At 38.7% G+C, this 25,134-nt stretch overlaps 4 protein-coding genes and 1 long non-coding RNA gene across 7 annotated transcripts; 2 read left to right on the top strand and 3 right to left on the bottom strand.

Moving 5' to 3' along the window:
* Window positions 1-224: 224 nt before the first annotated feature.
* On the bottom strand, window positions 225-7,102 carry rae1 (ribonucleic acid export 1). 2 transcript variants are annotated; one of them, XM_077725962.1, is made up of 14 exons: window positions 6,845-7,101; window positions 4,571-4,722; window positions 3,982-4,100; window positions 3,772-3,876; window positions 3,605-3,697; window positions 3,438-3,524; window positions 3,209-3,295; window positions 3,039-3,110; window positions 2,841-2,948; window positions 2,292-2,398; window positions 2,112-2,187; window positions 1,422-1,616; window positions 1,208-1,293; window positions 225-547 (listed from the first exon to the last, which is right to left on the bottom strand). In XM_077725962.1, coding segments are annotated over exons 3-14 (1,107 nt in total). In that variant the 5' UTR covers window positions 4,072-4,100; window positions 4,571-4,722; window positions 6,845-7,101; the 3' UTR covers window positions 225-546. The 2 variants fall into 2 exon arrangements, with proteins under 2 accessions (XP_077582088.1, XP_077582087.1); XM_077725961.1 differs by lacking the exon at window positions 225-547 and having other exon boundaries at window positions 1,204-1,293; window positions 6,845-7,102.
* Window positions 6,742-15,614, top strand: LOC144202879 (bone morphogenetic protein 7-like). The gene is made up of 7 exons (XM_077725960.1): window positions 6,742-7,267; window positions 11,030-11,219; window positions 12,719-12,867; window positions 13,069-13,275; window positions 13,370-13,440; window positions 14,162-14,272; window positions 14,345-15,614. Exons 1-7 carry the CDS (start codon window positions 6,874-6,876, stop codon window positions 14,492-14,494), a joined length of 1,272 nt encoding a protein of 423 aa, XP_077582086.1. The 5' UTR covers window positions 6,742-6,873; the 3' UTR covers window positions 14,495-15,614.
* LOC144202883 (uncharacterized) lies at window positions 7,909-20,154 on the bottom strand. Its single transcript, XR_013327572.1, has 4 exons — window positions 19,957-20,154; window positions 17,352-17,458; window positions 8,637-8,784; window positions 7,909-8,112 (listed from the first exon to the last, which is right to left on the bottom strand). It is a non-coding gene; the product is annotated as an uncharacterized LOC144202883 (long non-coding RNA).
* On the top strand, window positions 16,645-21,144 carry LOC144202882 (dysbindin-like). Its single transcript, XM_077725963.1, has 4 exons — window positions 16,645-16,877; window positions 20,428-20,580; window positions 20,655-20,798; window positions 20,873-21,144. Exons 1-4 carry the CDS (start codon window positions 16,835-16,837, stop codon window positions 21,112-21,114), a joined length of 582 nt encoding a protein of 193 aa, XP_077582089.1. The 5' UTR covers window positions 16,645-16,834; the 3' UTR covers window positions 21,115-21,144.
* A 369-nt stretch (window positions 21,145-21,513) lies between these two features.
* Window positions 21,514-24,493, bottom strand: LOC144202791 (protein LSM14 homolog B-B-like). Of its 2 annotated transcripts, none has more exons than XM_077725812.1 (8): window positions 24,282-24,493; window positions 24,033-24,196; window positions 23,309-23,432; window positions 23,060-23,236; window positions 22,917-22,994; window positions 22,689-22,829; window positions 22,157-22,280; window positions 21,514-22,089 (listed from the first exon to the last, which is right to left on the bottom strand). In XM_077725812.1, exons 1-8 carry the CDS (start codon window positions 24,406-24,408, stop codon window positions 21,939-21,941), a joined length of 1,086 nt encoding a protein of 361 aa, XP_077581938.1. In that variant the 5' UTR covers window positions 24,409-24,493; the 3' UTR covers window positions 21,514-21,938. The 2 variants fall into 2 exon arrangements, with proteins under 2 accessions (XP_077581938.1, XP_077581937.1); XM_077725811.1 differs by having other exon boundaries at window positions 23,303-23,432; window positions 24,282-24,492.
* Window positions 24,494-25,134: the final 641 nt, after the last annotated feature.

Below are 25,134 nucleotides of genomic sequence, written 5' to 3' on the forward strand. Positions count from 1 at the left end.
AACCCCCGGCCCACTTTCACAGATATGCATCAGTAGTTTAAAAGGATTCAACTTGTAGGAGCAATCTTTGATCTAGCATTAGTTCTTTAGGTCTTTGACCCCAATTGACACCTGAGGTAACAATGTGCAAAGTCAATTCACTCCACCTACTGGTCAATGTGGTTAAAAACAAGCACACAAGTTATTGGAAATGAATTTAAAAAGGACACTCATTTCAAACCATATGCAGCGATATCTTTATTGTATCTTTATTTTCAATTCAGAGCTAAACCACCGAGTAACAACAGATAAAAAATGGACAGTCTTTTGAGCGGTGTAAAAAAAGGACACAGAAGAAAACCATAACCTGACGTATATATGAAACACAGACCTTCAACGTGTTGAATCTTATACACTGATTTTCGAAACGGTCGCCCTCTATATTGGTCCAGGATGGAAGTTGCATCGCAGCAGCTGGTCCATGCATTTGATGAGAAGAAGTCTCTCTTGAGCAAAAGCATCTGGCTGTCTTGTTTCTCCACACCAGATGTGACTTGGCCAGAAGAATCTAAAGAAATCAGAGGAGACATTCCATGAAATCGTACAGTTTATTCATTGGGTGTTTATTACCTGCCAAATGATGCCCCATTTTGCACAAGATAAACAGTACCAAAATCATTGTCGATTGACTGCAACTGAAAGTAGTTAAAAGGAAGCTAAAGTGTTTTATTCTCATTAGAAAATGTGATTTTGCCTGGTTATTTATAATTGATTGTAAACTTTATCTCAAGTGTTTTTTTGGTTATTTCACATCATATTGTACAGTTCGTCGTCAAGATAGTTGCTTTCATGTGCCTTGTTTTTAAACCGCTGTTTACAGCAAGTCCAACTTTGCAAAAAATACCTGATAAATAAATGCATTCGTTTCGATATTTTGAATATTTTCTAAAGTAGCCAAACAACGTTTGACACAATCCTTACTGCAAAGAAAGCTTCAAAAAGGCCTTATTACCAACCCCCACATTGTGTCGGCAGCTTGTATAATGCAGAAATCACTCAAGCCATTAGGATTTTTTTGTCACTAAAGCACTATTCCAACTGAACTATTGTCCTAAATCCTGCACTTGATAGAGGAAGTGGCTTGGAATCAGTGGTTGCCAAGGCCCAGTGTGTTCCAGTAGATGAACACGATTTCCAGGATAACGGACAGTCGTGGCCCGCCTCTCACCATTTCTTGTTCCGACACTTCAGCTCCTCTGCAGAATTCCTCAAGAAGATGTAGTTTTTCTTTTGGGAGTTGAAGTACTCGTGGCCCTGAAAAAAAAAATACAGACAGCTTCCTTCATGGCCTCAAGGCACTTGTATTGGCCACATCGCAAAGCGTTGTAGTCTACTGGAACCCACGCGTTGACAATTTTTCAATCAGAGTCAAAGCATCTTACCTTTGACCAGTCGTAGCTAGAGGCATATGCAAAAATGTTGCCATTGTGATTGAAGCAGCAGGCTGTAATGGGCTGGTCCACCTGGTCCGACGTCTTCAACTTAGTGCGGGCGTCTTTGTCCCAAAAACTGAAGCGACCGTCTGAACCGACAGTTGCCAAAGTTCCGTGGACTGGATGGAAGGAAATAGCGTTGACCTGGTTGGGAAAAGAAAAAAAAACATTAACATTTGAAAAAATATGGTACACAATAATCGAGGTTGTAGACAAATTTCAATCAATGGAGACAAATAGACAATGTTCCCTCTAAGCTGCGCGTGCGCAATTGCACACAACTCTCGTCTTCTCTAAGCAGCAGCAATAATATGGCGCGCAGTAAATAAATCCAAACTTTAAATTTTTTTTTAACCCCCCTCCCCATGATGGCGAAGTTTACGCGGCAGCCAGTGGTAGGAGCTCTGTCCACTCTTATGTTTTTCGTGTTTTACAGCATGTTTTACATGAAAAATTAGAGGGAACATTGACATGCACCTGCTTAAGGCAGGTGTGATACTGTTGTGCCCATAGCGAACAATGATGATGTCGCTCACAGTGCGCTCAGGGAGGTCGTCCAACGAAAAATTAGAGGGAACATTGCAAGTAGATAAAGAAAAAAAGTCTTGTAAAGTAGCGCTAAAATCGTTTAAGTCTCACGGCGTAAATGTCTTGCGGCGTTGCTGTGTTGGTTCCATTCGACCTGTGGCACTTGAAGGTAAAGTTGTCTTTGGCTCTGATTAAAGAAACAAAAAGCAGAAACAACATTTAAGCCACTGGTTTGCACATCATGCATGGTAATAAACAAATTTAAAGAAAAGGCTTGGTTTTGGTGCTTACGGGTTGATTGGGCTTATATAGTGGATGGCGACACGTCCCTCAATGCTTCCCAGTGCAAATCCAGTTGGCTTGTTCTGCTTGTCTTTGAATATGGCCACACAGCGTTGCTACAAGCCATAAAAGGGAAAGGTCACTTAAAGGTTTTGCTCAGGCATATTCCAGTCATTTCAGATTTGTTTTTCAAATGGTTAAACATGATTATTTTAATCATGTATAAACATTTGAAAAACAAATCTGAAATGATTTTACCCCCTGCTCTGCAATAATGGAGAAAACTATCATTTAAAAAATCATTTCCAGAAAGTATTTTAATATTGCTGTTAGAAGAAATGTTTAAATGCCAGAACTGCTTTAGCCAATCAAATGCAAGCTTAGATGATCAGTCAATCCCTAAAAGTAAAAAGCTAAGATAAAAGCCTGTCTATAAGCCTAGCTGCATTCTCTCCTAAAAGCATCAATGCACCAGTTACACTGGGGAATTTTCTGTTCCCGTTGAACACTCATAGTAGAAGATGAATACATGTTCCCAAAGAGAATAAAATTACTGACCTGATGTTTAAGAGGAGATTCAAGTCTGCGAAATTCAGAGGGCTGGTTTTCCAACTGGTATACGATCAGTCCCCGCTCAGCTGTTGCCACCACTGCCATCGGATACACCTGGAGAGCCACATTCGAAAAAAAAAAATCAGACAAAACTCACTTGATACATTCGGGGCCAAGAGTTAATCCTCTGTTGAGTCAACATACGACATCTGCACAGTAACATCTTTCTGGCATTTGCAGAGACATCATAGGATTGGGAGAGCGGGTGTCCCAAAACTAACAAAATAGAAAAAAACAGAACAAGGAGAGCATGTTGTTTATGAAATGCTCCAAATGTACTGCTTCTGTGTCAAAGTGCAGTGGGGAATAAAAACCTTCAGTGTTTTGTCCCAGCTTCCTGTCATGACACAGCTGTAGTTAGGAGCTTTTATCCAGTGAATCGACTTGATCGGACCATCATGCTGTCAAGAGAAATTCAGGTGCTTTTCATTATTACAATTTTTCCATGTGGCTGGGTGTACATTGCAGGAACAAGAATTAATTCAGATTCTATTCCTTCAATATATCACTACTTCAACGTAAAAGTGTATCAACCAATATTACTTGTGCAATCTGCATTGCTTGATTACTATTGAGATCCCACATCTTGGCTGTCTTGTCACAGGATGCCGTGAACACCTTACTTCCATCCTGGATTTTAAAAAAAAGCAAACATGCTGAAGATAATTCAATTCCTTTGCAAGAAAAAGGTCCTTTACGCAAACACTTACATCGCTCCAGCATGTATCAAGCACAGGACCTGTGTGCATTTGTTGAGCTTTGGGGACAGTTTGTCCATTGTCCTGTACCTCCCAACAGCGGACCTGATCAGAAATTAAAAAAATATATATTAAGAAATGAACGGCTTGCCTCAAACCAAACATTTGCAATGACTCACGTCGTTAGCCCAGGATCCTCCAATGAGAAAATTCCCCGGCATGGTGGGGGGGCTGAAAGCCAGGCAACTGATGCTGTCATCAGGTGGGGAAGACACTTCGATATCCTCACATGCAAAATGAAACCTTTTTTTTACTAAATTGTCAAATAAACGTGGAGGCATACCAACAGGGATAGGAAAACAAGTTATTATGTCAGTAGTGTTATTCACCTTCATGGGATTATGCGTGTCAGTCGTGGCGCTTCCAAAAACGCCAGTTCCCGTCGTCCCAAAACCGGAATTTGTGCCAAATAAACTCATTGTGCATTACCGTAATTCTTGCCCTATACCTGAATAAAACAAAAATAATATAGTCACTCTCTGGGCAATTAGATGTCTTGTCATAATCTGAATTGCACATCATATTCTTAAAAATGACCCTTTACGGCATATTCTGTTATTTAAAAAAAAGTTGATTAGCCACGTAATAATTACAACTACGTATTATAACATTAGTATATGTTGAGTATGCCATAGATTTCACTGAAACCAGACCACCATTTTTGCAGTAAGCGCAACAAAGACAATGGAGAAAAAAAACAACTACGGAGATGGATTCATTCCTCTGATCATTAGATTCATCTTTAATAATTGATTATTGGTGCGATCCCAATGCGAAGTTTTCCAAATTAAAGCTAGCAAATGTTAGCTAGTTGCGTGTTGGAAATCGGCTCTTCAAACCGGCAAATGTCCTGTGATCAACATCCGTAAAACACAATTTCAATAATACGCCTTGCTGTTTATCTACGAATAAACATACCTTGAATTCGTTAAACCTGCATTTAAATCTTGATGATGGCCGAATATCGGAATTATTCAGAGCAACTAAAAATGTGGCGCTTGTTTTGCTCCGTGTCGCAGGGTGGTGACGTAAACGCACCGGGAGGATGTTGCACTTTGTGGATCTGACGCCTTGGGGGCAGTGTAAAACAAAAACAGATTTACATTAGTAGAATGGTTATACAAAGATATAAGGATACAAATAAGCAATTGTTAATTAATTCCATTTTTCTCAGAGACACAACTTTTTTCTTCCATTTGGCTTTAAAAAATATTTGTAGTTTTAGTTTACATTATTGCAGAACTGCACAATATCATAAAATAAAGTTTACTCAGTATTTTGTGCGGCAAGTGGAGCTCATAAAATGTTTTGTAAATTTTAGAAATATGTCAGTTACAAAATGGCAGTATACCGCATTCACCAAAAACTATAAGAACATTTCCTATTGTAGGGGAATGAAAACATCATATAATTTACTCTTGTTATTCCACATTCTTTCACATCTTTTGGCTGCTCAAAACTTGTGATCAAGGAAAATCCAATAAAGGTTGCATCTGGACACACGTTTCTGCACACTGTTGCTAGGTAGATGTCACAATCCTTTGTAACCCAGAGCACAATTTAAAAAAAGGCATAGCTTGGATGTCCCTCCTGTTTCCCTGGCAATGCTGGGATGGGGGCCTGATTATGAGACATGTTCGCCTCACTATAAGCTACAGAATCGTCTATTTAAACAATATATGAAATACAGACTAGACATGTCTTATACATTTGTATACCTGCTGCATCTAGTTGGCCATTGCTCCAATGTTTTCATTGTTTGAGCACAGCTAAGTAATAAAATAATTTTAAAAAGATACACGACTTGTAATTTTCCAAACAGTCTGCAAATTAGTCACACATTGCAAACTACAAATGCAACTCCAGAGATAAAAACTGTTAACCTCTATAAGTCACTGAAACTACGAAACATAACCTTATAGTTTTACTTGACGTGGAACACATTCTTTCAATATTGTGTAAATGCTGTATAAAACAGATGTGTGTAGAAATACTTTGACGTAAGTTCACCAGCAGTGTTTGATCAGCACATGTGTGTTTTGCACCTCAAAGTAGCACTTGTGTAATTTGCACTTTAAGACTTGGATTTAACTTGAGTCTCTCATCACCCACACCTACAGCCATTACCTGCATATTATAGTAACAGTGAGGTGAGTGCTTTGCACATTGTTGCAGCCATTCACTGGGGCCATTGGCAAGTCCCTTCAAGCCACTACACAGCAGTTGATCACTCCTCAGAGTAGACCCCCCTGAATGATTAGGGTGGGACCAACTTGATTGTTTCAGTTCAAAGAAGTCTCAGGTGATTACAGGGACTGGGACTGTTTTTTTTTTTGCCTCAAATTTTTGATGGTCATTTAGGGCAGGGATTCCTTGCACCTCCATGAGTTAAAATTCAGTTTCAATTTATTCATCGGAATATTATGTTTTGATTAATATATTTCATCAATGAAAAAGTATGTTTGTACTTTGAACAATGCTTGCAATTTATTGTGATTAGTCCAATTGTGGTGAATCTACTTTTGGCATAATTTTAGTTTGCTGTTGTTAAGTGATATTATTTTAACCTTTCATGCATTGACAATATTTTTCAAGTCTTTCCTTTTTTTATATACATTTATATAGTATATGGGTTGCAAACCTGTGGCCAAGGGGCCTTTTGAGGTCCACGAGGCAATATTTTTTGAGAGCATTTGACATCCAGTTATAGTAATGTGGTGTTGTCCGCAAATATTTTGTAATGGGTTATAAAAACGAAATGTAAAAATAATCTTAGATGTAGTAACGATAAAAAAACACAAACAATTAATTATTTTAACAAATAAATTACAAAAATGTAAAAGAATTAGGGGGTGACAAAAGAACATTGAATTACCACCGACTACAATAGACGTCCAATCTGGGAGTGAATTTGATCTATAATCCCCTGTCTTGAATTTGAGCAACAATTTTCAAACAACTGTCAAGACTAACATGCAGGAAAGATCTTGTCTTTTTCACTGTAGCTAATCCCACCCTGACGCCCCCCTCTACTCCTCCCTTTCTGGAGGGGCTCTAAAGGCGCTCCCAAATTGCTATGAGACACGACAGCAACACTCAGGAGCGCACGGCGGATTTGTGCGCTCACCTAACATTGAGGAACTCCTTAAACTTAAACTCCCACGGGAAAAATATTTCCGATTGATCGATTACCTCGTGAACGTTTTCAGAAGTCCCCACAAATGGCTCCAACTGTGGCACTCATTCTTCTTCTGACATGGAGCTGTGGCGTCTTGTCCACTCAGATCTCCTTCTCCAACTTCTCCGTGGAAAACGAGGTGCGCTCCAGCTTCATTCACCGCCGACTGAGGGGCCAAGAGCGCAGGGACATGCAACGGGAGATCTTGTCCGTCTTGGGGCTGACTCAACGGCCGCGACCCACGCAAGTCCACGCGAGGCTCGACGCTGCTCCGATGTTCATGCTGGACCTCTACAATACTGCCTCGACGGACGCCCCCCAGATGAGATATTCCAGTTACAACCCCCATTTGGACACCGACGTTTCCAATTTGGTGACCTTGCAGGACAGTCGCTTTCTGGATGATGCTGATATGGTGATGAGTTTTGTCAGTTTCGGTAAGTTTCTTATGGTGTCCATCATACAAAAGGATTGAAAAGATTCTAAAGTGGAGATTTACAGATTTACCCTGTAATTCAAAGAAAAAACATCAATATCAACACCTGCTTAGTCCAGTTGTTGAATATGTACACATTGATAATACTGCGGAACACAGTTTTTGTGCGATTATAATTTAAACAGGGCTGCCCGGTGGGGCGAGTGGTTAACGCGTCGGCCTCACAGTTCTGCGGTCCTGCGTTCAAATCCAGGTCGGTCCACTTGTGTGAAGTTTGCATGTTCTACCCGGGCCTGCGTGGGTTTCCTCCGGGTACTCTGGTTTCCTCCCACATTCCAAGAACATGCATGGTAGGCTGATTGGACACTTTAAATTGCCCCTAGGTATGGGTGTGAGTGTGCATGGGTGTCCCCCGCCTCTGGCACGGCGTTAGCTGGGATGGGCTCCAGCACCCCCCGCAACCCTGAGGATGAAGCGGTTCAGAAAATGAGACGAGACAAGATCATTTAGACAGCTGTTGGAATAATATGTGATGATACAGGCATGGCTGCAATGTTTATCTAGTATTATGAGTTTGCGAATAATATGTGGAACAGAAAATGAATATACATATATATAGTATATATATTATACACAGAGTGAAGGTGTTTTTTATTTCTTTGTTTAATCAGGCTGGCATTCTTTTTTTATTATATCTAAAAATGTGCTTTACTTCCAACAAAGACATTTATAATTGAAGTGAATAGACTCAAGACTCAAGTATAGATGTCATGTTTCATCCTGCAGAAATGCTGCCTCAGGGCCTAGTGCAAGGTCAAGGGCCACACAAATAGAGATGAAGTTTACCTAAAAGACATTTTATGTAGTAAGTCCATTGAGTTTGGATTTATTCAAACAATTATAGAGTCATCTGAGATGAATAAATCAGAAAGATCACAACAACTGTTATGAAGACAGGCTTCTTAGATGTTTTTCCTTCTAAAGCCCACCACTCCCATGTTGATCATTTTTCTACATTTTTTTTCAAACTTGAGCTCATTGAGATGGAAAAGCATGGTGGTCCCCAGATGATGGCTTGAAGACTTAAATGGATTATGGTATTTCCCCCTGTAAAGATCAGAGCCTCTAACAGATAAAGGTATATCCTGCAGGTGTTCTGTGCTCAAGTGCATACTTTTTTGTGTGAGTCAGAGAGAGCTTTCTAATGGATTCAACAGTTAATATCGAGTATTTATTCTAAAATGCAATCTTTGTTGGCAAATATGTTTGTATAATTTCAGAACACTGAATATTTCTAAACTAACAGAAATCTAAACTATAATTTGATTCACATATTCAAAAAACAAGTACTTTTAGGCCTTTGTACTTACAGTAGTTTTACAGTCATCCACTCCAAACATACTGATTGTCAAACTTCATGATTCCATCCTGTTGAAATCCCAAGTAGACAACCCGCAGCAGATTTAGGCAGATGTAGAACATTTGTTTTGACGAAGTCCTCTAGGTAACAGCGATAATCTGTAAGAAAACAGTTTGGAGTTTGTGCAATGGTGTCAAACATGTCAACACGCGTAGACTTTAAACGGTGTGAATGCAGCTAAAGTGTTCTCTTGAGTAATAAAACACATGAAAAGGTTGAGCTTCAACTGATACGTTTGATTTTTTTTCTTCAAATGTTTCTACCAATAATTCCCTAGTCATTTTTTTCTATTTCTCATCACTCCAAAGAGACTTTTAACCACCCATGTTGTTGCTTTTCTTTTAACGTCACATATAAAATGACAAACGTTTAATGGCAGCTTCACGTCTGTGTGGCCCCGCAGTGTCAGGGGCAAAGTAAAGTGTCGAAATCCCTCCCAGGGGGAAGTTTGCATATCTGAGGTCTGATCTTAGCAGCTAATGGTCCCTAACGTAAACACGCCGAGTCCTTACAAGCAATTATTTCTTTCATAAAAATACCCCCTGTTCCCTTCCCACATTTAATTGCGGTCACCCAAATGACTAGCAGGGTTCAAAATGCACAGCTCTTGGGAGCGAGTGGGCTGTGTGTTTTTGTGGCATTTGAAATGTTTTGAAAAGGCTGCGTCGGTGTGTGTGTTTGTGTGTGTGTGTGTGTGTGTGTGTGTGTGTGTGTGTGTGAGTGTGAGTGTGGAATTAAAATTGTAGCGGGAGAGGCTTTTGTGTTATGATGTTTCAATGACGTCATGGTGTTGTTTCAAGCTGTTGATCGCCCCGACTGGTCCGTTCTGGACTCAGTTCAGCCATCTTTCCAAGGACAAACACGTTGCCTAACGCTGGAAAAACATTGGGAAGGGTCAGGAAGCTTTGGGGTCTTTTCTGACCGCTATTCTTTTGGAAAGTCTGACAAGGTTTCATATAGACGGGAGGAAAAGCCACAATGCTACTGCCGCTTGACGCCTTTCCTCAACAATCAGGGACATTCCAGATTTGAGGGACATTTTGGCCTTCAAAATTCTTCAAAACAAGCCTTCAAGTCTCTGATTTTCTGATACTGATGCAATAAACAACTTGATTAGTTCAGTTTACAGTTCAAAACATTTGTATTAAAATATTTATAAGATAGTTCTAATGTTTGAGCTAACCATCATAATTATATTAACTGGACTGCATGTAACAGGTTTACAAATTTGTACTGTTTGCTTATTTTTAGGAGGAGAAATGAGCTTTTAGCTAACTGTTACTGCTGATTAAGAGTAAAAATGTACCTAAATAGGTATTATTCCGATCATTTGCTTAACAGGGTTGCACCAGGCAGAGTGAGACATTCAATAATAAAAACTATTTGAAAAATATATCGGAATAAATACATGGCAAAGGCATACATTTGCTCTCACCAATTTCGAATCCAGATGATTACAAGTCAAGTTATCACGTGATCCACTTTATTCGTCTTTTGCCATGGTCCAAAAATGACGTACATTTAAGTATTTAAGTTGTCGGACACACATGAATGATAATTCTTATTTCATACTTTGTGGTCCTGAAGAACAACTGGCCCCACTTCCCCCAGAGGTGACAGACCAGAAAAAATAAATACTACGCCCGAATTGAGAAATTCAATTTAGTCATTGCAGAACGGGGCAAAAAAAGAAAAAATACCCTCCAATTCTGCAATGACCCACATGGCAAAGGGATCAGGGAGGTGTGGGTGGTACACAATCTGGCAACGACATGAATTGTGTGGATTTCTATACTTCATAATGTGTTTGTAAAAGCACTCTGGCAGGCGTGGTTTTCCGGGCAGTGCCTTAATGGGCCTTTTCTTGTGGTCGACACATGTGGAAGCCAAATTGGGTGCCGGGTGTGTTTTTATCTTTCGTTTTGGCACGCATGGCAGACTTAAGTGATGCTTAGATCAAACCTGTCGCTAACTGAGGAAAGAATTTTTCTATTCCTGCTGCCGCGTTTCCGAGATGTGGCGAGAGGCGACACACATCAGAGAATTGTTGGAGTCTCTAACGCTTTTGACAGATCTTGACATTCCTGACTACTTTAACGTCTTACGGTGGCTTGACTCTTTCCTCACCAGGGAGAAACTTTCTCTTTGAGACTTTTAGCTTTAGTGCGTGGCAGCTGTTTTAAAATAATAAACCGTTCATCATAGTTGTTATTGTAATGGAGTGGATTTTAAATTGGGGATGAAAGCCTCAATCAAACGTTGATTTATAACTTCTGTCAGAAGTCAAACCCTCCATGTATAAATAAAGAATTTCCTGATGTCTATTTGTTTTTTTCCTAACAGTCGATCAGGATCAAGAACTTCTGTACCAGAAGCACCAAAAGGAATTCCGATTTGATCTTTCCCGTATTCCAGAGGGAGAAGCAGTCACAGCGGCAGAGCTAAGGATTTTTAAAGATTTTGTCCAGGAACGCTACGAGAATGAAACATTTCGAATCAGCGTCTATCAGATCTTACAGGAAGCTTCAGACAGGTGAACATGTTTTTTTCATCTCGTATTTCAGATCTGTTTTTAACTGTACATTTGAGACAGGCAAAAAAAAAAAAATTACCCAGTCAGCTTTTGTGTAGGATTTTGCTTGTTTAGGGTTGTGTTTTTTTGATAGTAAAAGATGAAACCATTTATTCCAAAAAAACTGAATTAATCATTTTTCTACACTCGATGATTTAAAGGCTTGATAGTAGCCATTTTGTCCTGAGACCATCTTGCAATTTTTTGCCCGATAAGTATTTACAATATTCCCTTGATTTAGCCACGTAACAGATTCCTCAAAATATGTTTTTTAGTTTAAAGTAAATTTTAAGATTTTTTTGTTTACTTTTAAGGGACTATCTTGAAGTTTTTGTAATACTTCTAATTAATTAACCATTGTCTGTCACTCTGAATTACCTTGTTATTCATTTCTCATGGGAATTTTTAAACAGTAGTTAGAGAAAAGTCTGGTATTTAGATTTTATCAAACAACTATTGCAAAAGCCTACCTTTCCACAAACCGTTTTATCTCAATGCGTTAAGGACAATAGGACACAGAACGTGGATCGGGGCCCATCATCAGGGACAGTAAGTCTCACGGCACTGATGGGGGCAAGATCATTATCATTTGCAGGCCCTGACAAAAAGGCTAGTACTCAGCACAGACAAGCAGGCAGCGGGACAATAGACAGACATCTACCTTGAGGGTCTAAAAATCAATCTGTAAACAAAGCTATTGTCTGTGAAATTTGCCCCAAAGACCACATATAGGTTATTGGAGCAAGACCACACACATACAACTAAGCAATATATAATCCTCAAACAGTGTCTAAGAGGGTTGTGACCAAAACTATGCTATTGAGCCTGAGTTCTTACTAGTAACTAGTAATATTTGCTTTACTCTAGTACAGGGGTCGGGAACCTTTTTGACGAAGAGAGCCATAAACAATTTCAAACATTATTCCTTGAGAGTCATACTAAGAATTTAAAAGTAAAAAAATACATGAAAATGTGTGCATTTATTAATCATTTCACCACTTTGAAAATAAAAAAAAGTGTCTGAATTCTTTTGAGAATATTTTGAGCTGTTGCTAATCAATAAGTATCAATGAGAGTATGCATGCAGAAGAGTCTAATGAAGAAAAATTATGATTTAAAAAGGCGCTACAGATAGTTTTGGCGCCACAGTTCCAACGTTACGCTCCCATTGGTGCGTTCGGGACTTAAGTATCTCACCAGCGATACCCATATTTTACCACACAGGTTAGCGTAGAGCCATACAAAACCCATCAAAAGAGCCATATATGGCTTCCGAGCCATAGGTTCCCTACCCTTGCTCTAGTATATAAGTGAAATATATAGTTGCCCCTTGACCTCAAGTTTTCTATTAACTACTAATGGGATTGCTTTTTATTCTGTGGATAAATTCCTTTTAAATACATTTTCCTTAATATTTTGAGAAGTTTCAGTATATCATTTATATAATTATCTTTTCTCAGCGAAGTGGAGTTGTTGCTTGTGGAACAGAGAGAGGTTTGGTCTGCTGAGGAGGGATGGCTCATCTTTGACTTAACCGCAACTAGTAATCTTTGGCTGGCTAACCCTGAGCACAACCTTGGCCTGCAAGTGGTCTTGGAAGACAACCATGGTCAGTCAACAACATACATTGTTTACCTCATGCTATCATATAGTTTTCCCCAGGGCAAAAAATATATATATATGAATTATTTTTTGGAACTTGGCATGTCTGACCAAGTCGATACAAAATCCTGCACATCTCATTGGTTGAGGTTCCGTTTTCTGCCAATTTTATAATGCGCGTAGTGTTGATGACTCTATTTCGTGACAGGATATGAAAGAACTCCCCAACTGGTTGGGCTGTTAACAGGCAGCGAAGCTAAAGAAAAGCAACCTTTTCTTGTCGCCTTCTTTAAATCCAACGAGGTCCGCTTTCGCAATACCCGCTCTGCGCATGGTCACCGTGGGCGCCATTCCAACCGTTCAAAACCACAAAGGACTGTCCAAGATGCACTAAAGGCAGCCGAGGCCGCAACAGGTGTGCATTTAAAACTTTGGTTAAAAAAAACCAATTGCCATCAAATCTAATGCGTTAAAAAGTATTAATAATTATAAATGATTTTGCATTTTAGATCTCGGCATATCTAAAGGTGGATGTAAGAAACACGAACTTTACGTCAGTTTCAGAGATTTGGGATGGCAGGTAAAGTTTTTATATATATTTTTTTTGTTTAATTTTTAAAAAAAAAGATTTTAGTTTGGCTAGCCCTTTGTCTAAGATATGTTGAAATATGTCATTTCAAAAGTCCTGGAAAGCCATTTCACACTGGTAGATATGAGCAAGGAATATATATTACTTATTTTAATGTGTGGTATATTGTTGTTTATGGGTTATGCAGCTGAAAAAATACAAATGAGCTCAGATTAAATATAACAAGCAAGATACCAAGAGCGTGTTAAACAATTTGCCATGGTATATTAAGACAAACCAATGAGTATCAAGTAATCAAATGAGAAAAAAAGCACTAAAATAAAGCAGAAAATGGCAATTTAAGGGTTCAACATTTCTACATGATATTAATAAAATAAAAAATATTTGATAATATATTGATAATAATAGTATTAATTATACACTGAATATGCACTCCACATTTTATGTGAATCTCTCAGGCCTGCTCTTTTTTTTATTGTAATCAAACATATTTTTCCAAAATGAAATGTCTGTTATAAAATGGCTATTTTATCCATCAAAAATATAACATGCATATTTTTCTTCTTTTTCATGATATCTTTATTTAACTGGTGCGACTTTAATTAACTGGTGCGATACTGTTAACTAAGTAAATACTCATTCATATATTTGTCAATGTTTTTATAAATGAAAGGGATTATCCACAATATAATCTCCTTTTAAAATCCTTCAGGACTGGATCATTGCACCAGAGGGCTACGCCGCGTACTACTGCGAGGGGGAGTGTGCCTTCCCACTTAACTCCTACATGAATGCCACAAACCACGCCATTGTGCAAACTCTGGTAGGTCTCGGACACACACGTCACGCTGTGTGACAAAGTGTATAAGCTGATTTATGAGTCTTCTAAACACAGGTGCACTTTATCAACCCGGGAACCGTGCCTAAGCCTTGCTGCGCTCCCACGCAACTTCACGGAATCTCTGTGCTCTACTTTGATGACAGCTCAAACGTCATCCTAAAGAAGTACCGCAACATGGTGGTCAGAGCCTGTGGCTGTCACTGACCACGGATTATTCATTATAAAGTAGGGGCTCATTCCTGAGGGATGTTAAAAAAAATCTAAAATAAAAAAAAGAGGAAGCGGTGCAAACCACAGACAAGATATTGTTTACTGCCTGTTACAGAGAAGGCTTTTAAGACTATTTATGACCAACAGCCGAGCAATTGGAACCACTGGTCATACTGCTTTTCTTTTTTTTTTTCCTCCTCTGGATCACGGCAACTCGGAAATATGCACTGACATCAATCCGAGTAGAGATACTTGAAGTGGTTTGTTCAAACAACAGCTTTCGCTGTCAGAATTAGATTTTGGACTGGTACTGTATTTCATTTGGGACTTTTTAGCCAAGAAAGAATCCATTTCAATTTGCTGGAATGGTCATTTGGAAATGAACTTTTTTTTAACTGCTGACTGCTCTTGTGAGCAACATTTTTTATGAAGTGGATTATTTGCATTAAAAAATGACAGACTGTTTAACAATGTTGGTGTTTGACAACGGTTCTAACTGACAAATGGCAAAAAATTGAGTTAGTTGGTGCATATTTACAACAAATTGAAAGAATGTCAGGTAATTGTCGCTAATGGATTGTCATATTAGGTTTTGTACCTTCACCATTTCCGCTGATGGTTTCATGTGTTTATGTTTTTGGTCTGTTGTACCAATCACAATTCTAACTAGAGATATCATCTTAAAAATGTATACTGATAGACATTTTATTAGATATGATGAAATTACAAATACAGATACAACTTGCTTAATTATAGTCAAAGGTGAACTGGATCTTATCCCAGTAAAGAATACTGTGATGAACTGGAACAGATTAGAGCTGTGGCCATTTTTGTTGTTGTTTTGAGCTAAAATTCCTATGCTGAGAAACTGGGGGTTGTGTTTGAAATTTGAAGTCGACATAGTGTCTCGTGATTACATTATTTTGCCTGGATTTGAATTTCAACAATATTAAGTCTGCCTGGTGGTCTCTTGTAATCAGGAAAAATACAAGACTAGATAACATCATATTCTTACTGTGTGTTCTCATGTCATGCTTTTATCTCACTGAGGTCTGCAAATGTGATAAGCTTCACCGAACAATGGTGTTATAATAAAGGAAGGAAAGTTAAGCAACACAAATGTCTGACAAGGGGATGCTTCATATTACTCATACTGAACTTGACCTTTAAAAGTGTGCACATTTGAAAAAGTGCCTCTGAAGTTAAGATCCAGTTTCAAAATATTCTTTAAACAACTGAGGTGGAGCCAATTCCAGTTAACCCACCGTGGGGAAATACAGCTTTTAAAGGGATGCACCAGGGGGTGATAATGTTCCCTTTTTCTTTATTGTTTTCAAATGTACTTGTAAATATGTTATTGAGTCAAATGGCAAATAGTTGACTTAGCAGGTCACAATATTGAGACATGGAATTTTCTGTTTATCTTAAAGGTGGTTCATATCATAAGAAGATAACATGGAATGGTTAAAATCATATTTTTTTTAAAAACAGAAAACACGAGAAATGGCTATACATACCAGCTATTTTATTACTGTTGTTATCCTCATATTTGCCTAGATAAATGTACTTTTAGTTGTATGAGCCATTTAAACTGATCAAGAAGCTGAAGAAACCCGGGTGTTTTACATGGCTTCCATAACTGTATTTATATATTCATGAAACCATACACTTTTAAAAAAATATATGAGCATATTATTTTATGAACTTAGTTCAAAAATAGCAAGTGTCATCTGCAACAGACTCAGAAAATATTTACTAATTTCCTTGTTTAAAAGGATTGTTATTGCAATAGAGCAACTGTACACACGCACACATTCATTTTTTTCCGGAAAGTTGAACTCAATATGTCTGCTACATACAAATGTAATGTATTTTCATTTCAGATTAAGGCTCCCCTAAAATTACCCCCTCTCCTCCCCAACAGAACAATATTATACATGAACAAAAATATTAGAAAAACACATTTTTAGTAAATAACTAAGAAACTAAAAAAATCTGAAGTGAAGTGAGAAGTAGGTGTGGAGGAAGACAAAAATAACTACCAAGTCCCTCCTTGGTATTTTCCACCCCATCACATGAAATCCCTCTTGTCAATCCCTTCCTTTTTCTCAGCTCCTCCCTCTTACGTGTCATTGGTCAGCTGATGGACTTCACAAAGCCCCCAACTTGTTTCCCACCCCATCTGAGGGGCTCTTCATCTACTCAGAGGATACGGGAAAAGAATGCTCCGTGGCGGTCAATTCCTGTGAGATGCTGGATAGTTTGGAGATGATTGACAGCATCTCTGCTAAATGCTCACAGGGCTAAGACGTCATCAACAACAATAACAACATTATGAGCTCCTCATCTGGCAACCTTCAGAGCAAACGCCTTGCTTGTAAGTATTTATTGTGAATTCATCAGTGTTAAAAGGACTCAACTGCAAGTATTAGATGTCTTTTTATGTATTACGTAGTCAGTTTTGTGAGAACTGTGTCATGACTCCGGACTTCTCTGGTGCTGACTGGGAGTTTGATGTACTGCTGCAAGAATCGGACTTCATATCGAGGCTACATGATGTGCGTGTGCTAAAGGGGTTGAGCAGTGGGACGTAATTTGTGTTGACGTTGCTTGAAGTGACTGCCATGAAGAGTGCACTCCCAGCCAAAACCGGACAGGAACGTTGAATCATCAGCCTGAGTGATGTTCACTAATTCCATCTGAATAGGTCACACTGGTCATCACTGGGTCAGGAACTAGAAGGACTACATGCCCCATTTAACGCGCTCAAACGCAGACAGCTCCATCCTCCATGACCTCTTATTTCTAATTGGATTATGGGATACTATTGGAGTGTGGTTTGCTCAAATACCTCAACTCTGCGAGGATTTACTTCCATCTGAAAGTGATTCTTGTGATTATGTTGACCATCTGTTGCTGTGTTCCATGCCTCTGCTTCACCTGTCTGTGTCTTGATTACTGTGGGAACGTGGGAAAGACGCATGGGCATTTTGAAGAATGAGCTTGTCAGATGCTGTGAACATACTACTCTAGTGCAGGGGTTTCCAATTTTTTTTTCTACATCATAAGTCAACCCGAAGTTCCTCCACGTGTATTTGTTGGACAGAGGAATCAAAATTCAGTAAAAAAGAATGGCTTTTAAAAATGTATTCAGTTTGAAGTATTATGTAATTGGATATATATCCAATATCCATTGGAATTGGGGTAAATTCATTGACAAAATGAATACAAAAGACATTTTTATCTGAACTATATTTATGCTACTATATTTCAGTTACTTCAGGGATTTTTTTAATCATTGACATTTTTTCCAAAGTTTGTTTTTCAAAAACATTCTATTGTTCTCATTACTTACTACATTAACCAAAATAACCTGACTACTTTTGGACGGAAGTCCAAGTCTTGGAAATGTCTGTCACTTTCCCCCTCCACATTAAAATTGACCTATTAATCCACAACACTTAGTATTTGGGTGTGAATGAGATTTTGAAAACGGTGTAGGACTGCCACCCAAACTACTTGTTTACCAAAAAGCTCTTTCTATTACAGAGTTCCTTAATTACCCTGTCAATCCGGAGAAAGGGATTTGAAAATACAAATAAAACCACAGCCCTGTCATCTGACAAATCCCATGGTGCTGCAGGGTTTAAAGAGGGCAGTAGGGCAAGACAATGACCTACAAACAGCCAGAAGTAGGGATTCTCAAATAGCTTGATAATATGTTACATATACATAGTCTGGATGTGGTTGTTTAGCTGGTAAAAACAAGACAGCTGTGATCCATCCAAAAATATAAAAGACCAGAAAGAAAATATAAAAGCAAAAATATCATGAAAACAGAAGCAATATATCCTTTTAATTCTCAAAAAATATAAGCCGGAGTAACAGCAGCGACTCAATTCGGTATCGTCACAAATGTTCAAACCATAGTAACCATAACCATCTACATAAGAAAAAGCTTGTTAGTAGTAGGCGGGCAAAGCACTACAGGATGAAATCCAATATCCCGCCTTGAAGACACAAGAGGATCATTAGGACAGGTTGTTTTCTAGTCTAACCTTCATTCTCCTTGCCACAGAGGAGTCATCCGGTGATCTCACTTATTCATTTGACACAGGGAGGAGTTAAAGGCAGCCCGGTGGCGACAGCGGGGCCTGACATCCCCGCATTTAGCCCCCAGATCAATGCGTTGCCTCTGCTCTTCATACAGTTGGTACTTGTGAACCACAGTCATGTCCTTGGTGGAGTGACCTAGCGGTTTATTTACACTAAAGACAGAGATAGCCAAAGAATAATGGTTTTATCATCATGTGGAGATGATGCTTTTTACACATTTGCAGGCCGTTCTTCAAAAGAATCACAGTATTGTGCCTCTGCCTGATGCCTCATCACACTTTGGAAGGTGTGTGTGTGTGTGTTAATTCCTCTTGGGAAAGTCACATAAAAGTCCAAGATGGAAGATTAATTCACGCTCCGTTTCACTTTGAGTGGTTTGCTCGAACTGGGATCATGTCTAAGCAGTCCGGGTCAATTCCCTTCTCTTAAAGTTCTGCTTTTACGCAACTCCAAATAGCTTTCGCCTTTCCCCTTGGAGTGGTTGTTCGACTTTTTGTGGGAAGACAGAATATCACGTGAGCACGTCCGGCCCACACTGCTCCTGTATTTTAGCTTTCTGCCTGTTCCTGTCACTCCGCATTTCCAGCTGGTTCTGAGCCCTCGCCGATGACCTTCTCTTTGTCAACTCCCAAAAGCACATGCCGAGGCAAAAAAAAACGGACACAGAGGAAAGAGCGAAGGAAAGCACTTCAATGCAGGAATTTCAGATTGAACAGAATGTCCAAAAAATGACCAAAAAATAGACCTTGAGAAACCATTCAAGAAGAATTAAGAACCTCCTGAAGCAATATCGATTGTGGCAATAAAGTGGTAAAAAGACTTTGTACAGAGTACCAAAAACAAAATAAATATGTGTATTCTAGCTCTATGAGCATCAACCGTTGGACAGAAGTAAATAAATGAGGCAATAAATCAATTTTAACTGAGTATTAAAAACCTCTTTATAAGCAAACATTAGGCTTAAGGAAAGTCTATGGTGTCTGTTCAGGAGTACCCCTGAACAGACATCTTCTAATTGCTGTCAGTCTGCCTCTATATTTCTTCCTTTCCAAATGTATATCTCACTGTCTACAGCATTTGCACCAGTCAATTGGCACATTGTGCTGAAATAACCCAAACAAAAGATAGTGCAGGATTGAAAGAAGTGTCATCATTGGTTACTGGTTTCAAATCAGCCTTGAAAATAGATTATTTGAAAGTTCCAAGACAATTATTGCATTACTGATTTGTTGATGGGCTATGATGTTCTTTTCCAGAGTTGTTTTAAATTTGTTTTAATTTATACATGAATTTAGTTGTGTCACATAAAATGGCAAATTGCACAGCTGTAGATTACCAACCTGGATTCCATTCGCTGCCAATCAAAGGGACTCTTCTCATTCCCTCTAAATGCATCCAGGTACGGCTACTGTAGTTTTTCTTTTGTAAATTCTCATCTCATGAAAAGAATGAATAGTTGGTCATGCTGTCACAAATTTGCAGAGATGTGTTGCCATTCATGAGACAGAATCAGCAGGTCATCAGTGGGTGCGACTCATTGGCCCTTTTCCACTAAGCTAGAGATCATGTGCTTCCTTCTGTTTTCACCAAGCATTAGAGTGTCTCCCCCTACTGGCTGGAGACAGTTGGCATCTGGGAGAGGCATAAGACATTTAAATGAACATTTTTTTCCTCAATTTGTTGTTTTTCTATCACAATGTGTTTCAGCCAATTTCTTTGAATTTTGCAAGGTTGTTCAAATAAATAAGGTCAGATCAATTGTGTTATATTAAATGGCAAATTTCACAACTTATCACAAACAATATTTCCAGCGGAAACAGAGGGAGGTCAGAGGATTGCCGAGATGGACACGGCTCACCAGCTTAAAGTCAGAGAGAGACAGCGATTCTTCGAAGAAGTCTTCCAGCACGATGTGGACGTCTACCTGTCCTCGGCACATCTTTCCATTCGAGACTACGCCAGACGTGAGCTGTCATTACTGGACAATTTAGCCCAATACTAAAATTCTTACTCATCACCTTTTTTTCTCTATTTGCAGCACCCATTGGAAGCATCTCATCCATGGAAGTGAATGTGGACATGCTGGAACAGATGGACCTTATTGACATCTCTGACCAGGAGGTTTTAGATGTTTTCTTAAGCTCTGGCGGAGAAGATAATGTCTTAAACTCCACAATGTCAGGTAAAGTAATAATATGGAGATTATATTAAGACAATACAGATGGACTAATAACATTCTTCTCTTCTGATTAACAGTCAATGGAAATAACCCTGAGGGAGTTATCACTAATGGACTCCTTCGACATGTCCTTGAGGGTTTTGAATCCAAATCCTGTGTGTCTTCCACATCTTTAAATTCATCTTTTAACGGCCAGATTAGCAATGCCAATATTGGTGACACAAGGGTGTCACAGGATCATGTCATTTCTAGCAACAAGATCAAGAGAATAGCACCAGAGGAGACAGAAGAGGAAAGTTTGACACAACTATCGATGTAGGAAAGAAGCCAAATCATCCCCTGCAGCCATAAAAACAAGGCTGAATTCAAGGTTGAATTCAAGGCTATTTTCTGGAGGTAGGAATTATGTACTGTTAACACTGACTGTTATACCATGTTCAAAATCGCACCCTTGATCACACTTCAGAATTTTCCCCTCTATATTTGTATATTAACCCAAATGAGGTTAAATTTAATGCATCAAATCAATGCTACATCACATTTTTCTGCATAATTTTTTTTCTGGAAATGCAATACTTTTGTTGTGCAATAAAAGAGAATATGAAAGTGAGATTCCTTTGATTTATGCAACTGTTAGAGATTTCACCTTTAATCAAAAATGCACCTAGCTCCTAAGCTTACAATATCAAATCCACCGAAAAGAACTTGGAGTGAAAAATTTCAATTCATCACCTTTATTAGCAACTGCCAAACCAATGTTTTTCAAACTTTACAGCTCAAAGGAAACAAACTCAAGTAGACAGACTTCCAATTACATGTTGGAATATCCTCCTTTGGACCAATTTAGATTCATAGGACAGTCAAACAAACATTTCTAGCAACAAAATTAAATTACATGCCTGATACCCTGTCAAGACTTTTTTTGCATGGCGAACTACAAATCAATATGTTCACTTAATGTACAGCTGCTGGAATCAAATAAATTACTCTCCACTTTCAGGATTATAGAAAATGTATAGTACTCCCATAAAGGATTCCTTTGAAACAAACAAAAAAAAAAATACAAAGTGCTCCAAAACAGAAAGGGGAGGCAATTCTTAAATTAGTAGAAAACTAGATCTATTTACAGAGAGTAATTTATCCTCACACTCTTCCACTATCAGTTTTTGGGAGGGGTCGTGGTTCAACTCTGCTCTGCTCTCTGCGGCCTCGGAATCCCCGGCCTTTCAGGAAACTTCCTTGCACTCCAAAAGTCTCCAGGTTCAACTTTTTCTGTTCTGCCCAAGTGGTCCTTCTGGAAATGCACACATGTGATGATCTTGGCACAAGAAAATGAAAAAAAATGGAAGCCACATACTCACCTGGGCTTCACATCGGATGACATATTGTCAAAAAAGCCCTTACTCTTGTCATAACATTTAAGCCCAAGTGTCTCCTTTTGTGCAAGTGGGCTTTCAGGGTCTTCTAATGAGCCCACTTCATCAACTGTATAGCAAAGGAACAAATAAACAGCTGGTTATTTGCAACACCCTTTAACTTTTATTCTATGAACATGTGATTAGTAAATTAGTAGGCTTCAGTTATTGAAAAAAATAATCTAAGTGTAATTAACAACTACACTTAAGTGTTAATAATAAAAAAAGCCCTCTTCAGTTGTACAGTTTAAAAAACGTATATACGCTGTTGTATCTTCCCCATACACATTTTTTTTTTACTTTAGTTCATTTTAAATGTAGTAGGTACTTTTCATTTATGCAAGTTTCATGACATAAACAACAGTTTGGATTTTTTCCTGGTACAAGTTACAAGATTGTATTTCTATCGCAGGTGCATAAAACAGCAAGTAAAGGGGAATAAAAACACAAGTATAGGGGGTACATCCAAGGAACCTACCTGCACTCTCCTTTGTGAGCTCACTTTTAAACTGAGCATTTGCAGTTTCAAAATCAAAATCATCCTCAAACTTTAAAGTGGTAGACTTGGAGCTCTTTACAAGAAGCTGGCCTTGGCTGCGGTTTCTGGACCTACGACCCCCTGCATGACAGCAGAATCAGATCATATTTTCTTCTTGCATTGTACAAATCAGGCCAATACCTTGAATCAGGTGAAGTGTTACGTTACCTTGTTTTCTCCTTTGATTTTGAGGATCCGTGCTTTGGCCTTCTATCTTTTCTCCACTTGGCTGCGATGAAGTTCGACCTAAAATGGAGGTGAAGATGAGCGAATGCTTTCCAAAGGAATAGGATTTGAATGCATCTTAACACCTTGGACATTCTCTTTCTGAAATTGGGAAACTGTGCGCAGGACTGGACGAACTGTTTGTTTGAACTGCTCCGACTGAGATGAGGATTTTCCCTTTTTCTGAGCATTGCTGGCCAATGGCACTGTCTGAACTGCTTGCTCGACCATAGGAGCTCTCCTGACAGGAATGCCATGATATCCTGGAATGGAGTGAATACAACAAAACAAAGTAAATATTAAAATGAGCAATTAGGTCAAATCTGTACCTGGACCCATTGCTGCATTGTATTGCTGGTTGAGTAGAACATTGTTGGCCAGCTGATTGTAGGGAGGGATCACGTCTCTGTAAGGATTCCATCGTGGGTGATAGCCACTAGACGAGCATCCAAGAGATGACTTCAATGGGAAAAAACAAACAGGAACATAAAGTTAGCATGTACTGTTGAACAAATGTAGGCCATTATTAGAACAGTCAGGATTTTATTTAATTTTTTATTTTTTTCACAACCAATACTGCCTTTAAGACCAACCAGTTTATACATGTTTTTTTCTAACATGCCAAATGAAAAATCTCATGTAACCAATCAAATGCATGCCTTGAACAGAGTCTAACAGAGAAAAAAAATCTGAGAGAATCATTAACTGCTGACAAGATAAATGAATATAAATTGGATTGGATAACTTTATTCATCCTGTATCTGGCAAATTTCATGGTGAGCAAGAAGAAAATCTAAATATAATTTGTTCTAATGCTTCAATTAAGGATGCAAATTCAAATAATTAGACATTTATGTCAATGATTAAATAGTTTGGGATTTTTCAGGGTTGATCTTTCTCCTGTGTTGAATAAAGAGTCAACTTATAAATACTTTCCTCTCTAAATGGGATATACAGCTGGATTTAGATGTAATACAGAAATCAGTCAATTAAATCCATTTTACCACTATACACTACAACTATGACTCAAATGAAAGGCAGAAAATTTCAAGAACACACCTGCACAATAGCAGGATCTGGAGGGAGCCCACGGGGCATTTTCACTGGTTCAGACACAGTGATATCCTTAATGTCACTTCCTCTAAATATTATGTATTCATACATTTCAACTTCCGGTGGAACTGGACTGTCCGCGCGTCGGTCTTCTGTCCCATATGATTTGACTGTTTAAAATGTAAACACAATCACAATGCTGGCTCAAATGGATCATCACAATTGAAACAAATTAAGCAATCACAAGGAACTTACCTTTAGCCAAAGCAACAGTGGACCTTTCCGTATCTACAGATGATAATATACCTTCATAACGAATCTGTGCCTTAGATATCAGACTTATTTTGCTGCCAATATAAGGAACTCCACCTCGCGTACTCATGTTTGCAGCAATTCAGGAACTGCAAGATGGTGGCGTCAGTTTATCTAAGCAGCAGGACATGAAGTCATCAGCAAGAAACAAAGTGGGGACACCTGTCTCATTTATATCACCTGCGTTAAAGGAGGGTTGGTTTGATTCATCCGTCAGGTACACCGGAGGAAATTTTGAGCAGGGCAAAATTAAACTTGAGTGATTATATTTATGGCATCAAAACCTTTGCACCAGTACAATGTTCTTTAATAGAGTGTGAGGCTCATTGCTTTTTGTGCTAAGTAGAAACTTAAGAGACTTGTGTAGAAATACATTCCTAAGCATGGCAAGGGCAAAGCCTGCAAAGGCCACAAAGCTAGGCAGGCCACAGCCCAGAAATTAACCAGTGGCGAACACGTGGCCTTCGAGCCGCATGCGGCTTTTTGCTTCTTATCATATTTTGTAGCTCTTTGCTTCGTTTCATGTTTCTCTTATCTTTATTCTCTTTTAAAAACACACTCTAAAGCATCAGGGCCCATTATTTAAAAAAAAATAACTTGAGTGTTATGGTGAATAATGTGGTTTTAATTGTGTGTCTGTCTGTTTTGGCAGATTTTGGCAAATTTTTGCTTTGTGTCTAACTTGGCCACCTGGCCTCACTGTTCTGGGGTCGAGGGTCCGATCCCAGGTGGGTTCTCACTGTGTTCTTATTGGGATTGTGTAGTTTTTCTCTGGGTAATCTGGTTTCCCTCTCAC

Source organism: Stigmatopora nigra, chromosome 10 (assembly GCF_051989575.1).
Source record: "Stigmatopora nigra isolate UIUO_SnigA chromosome 10, RoL_Snig_1.1, whole genome shotgun sequence".
NCBI classification, from domain to species: Eukaryota; Metazoa; Chordata; class Actinopteri; order Syngnathiformes; family Syngnathidae; genus Stigmatopora; species Stigmatopora nigra.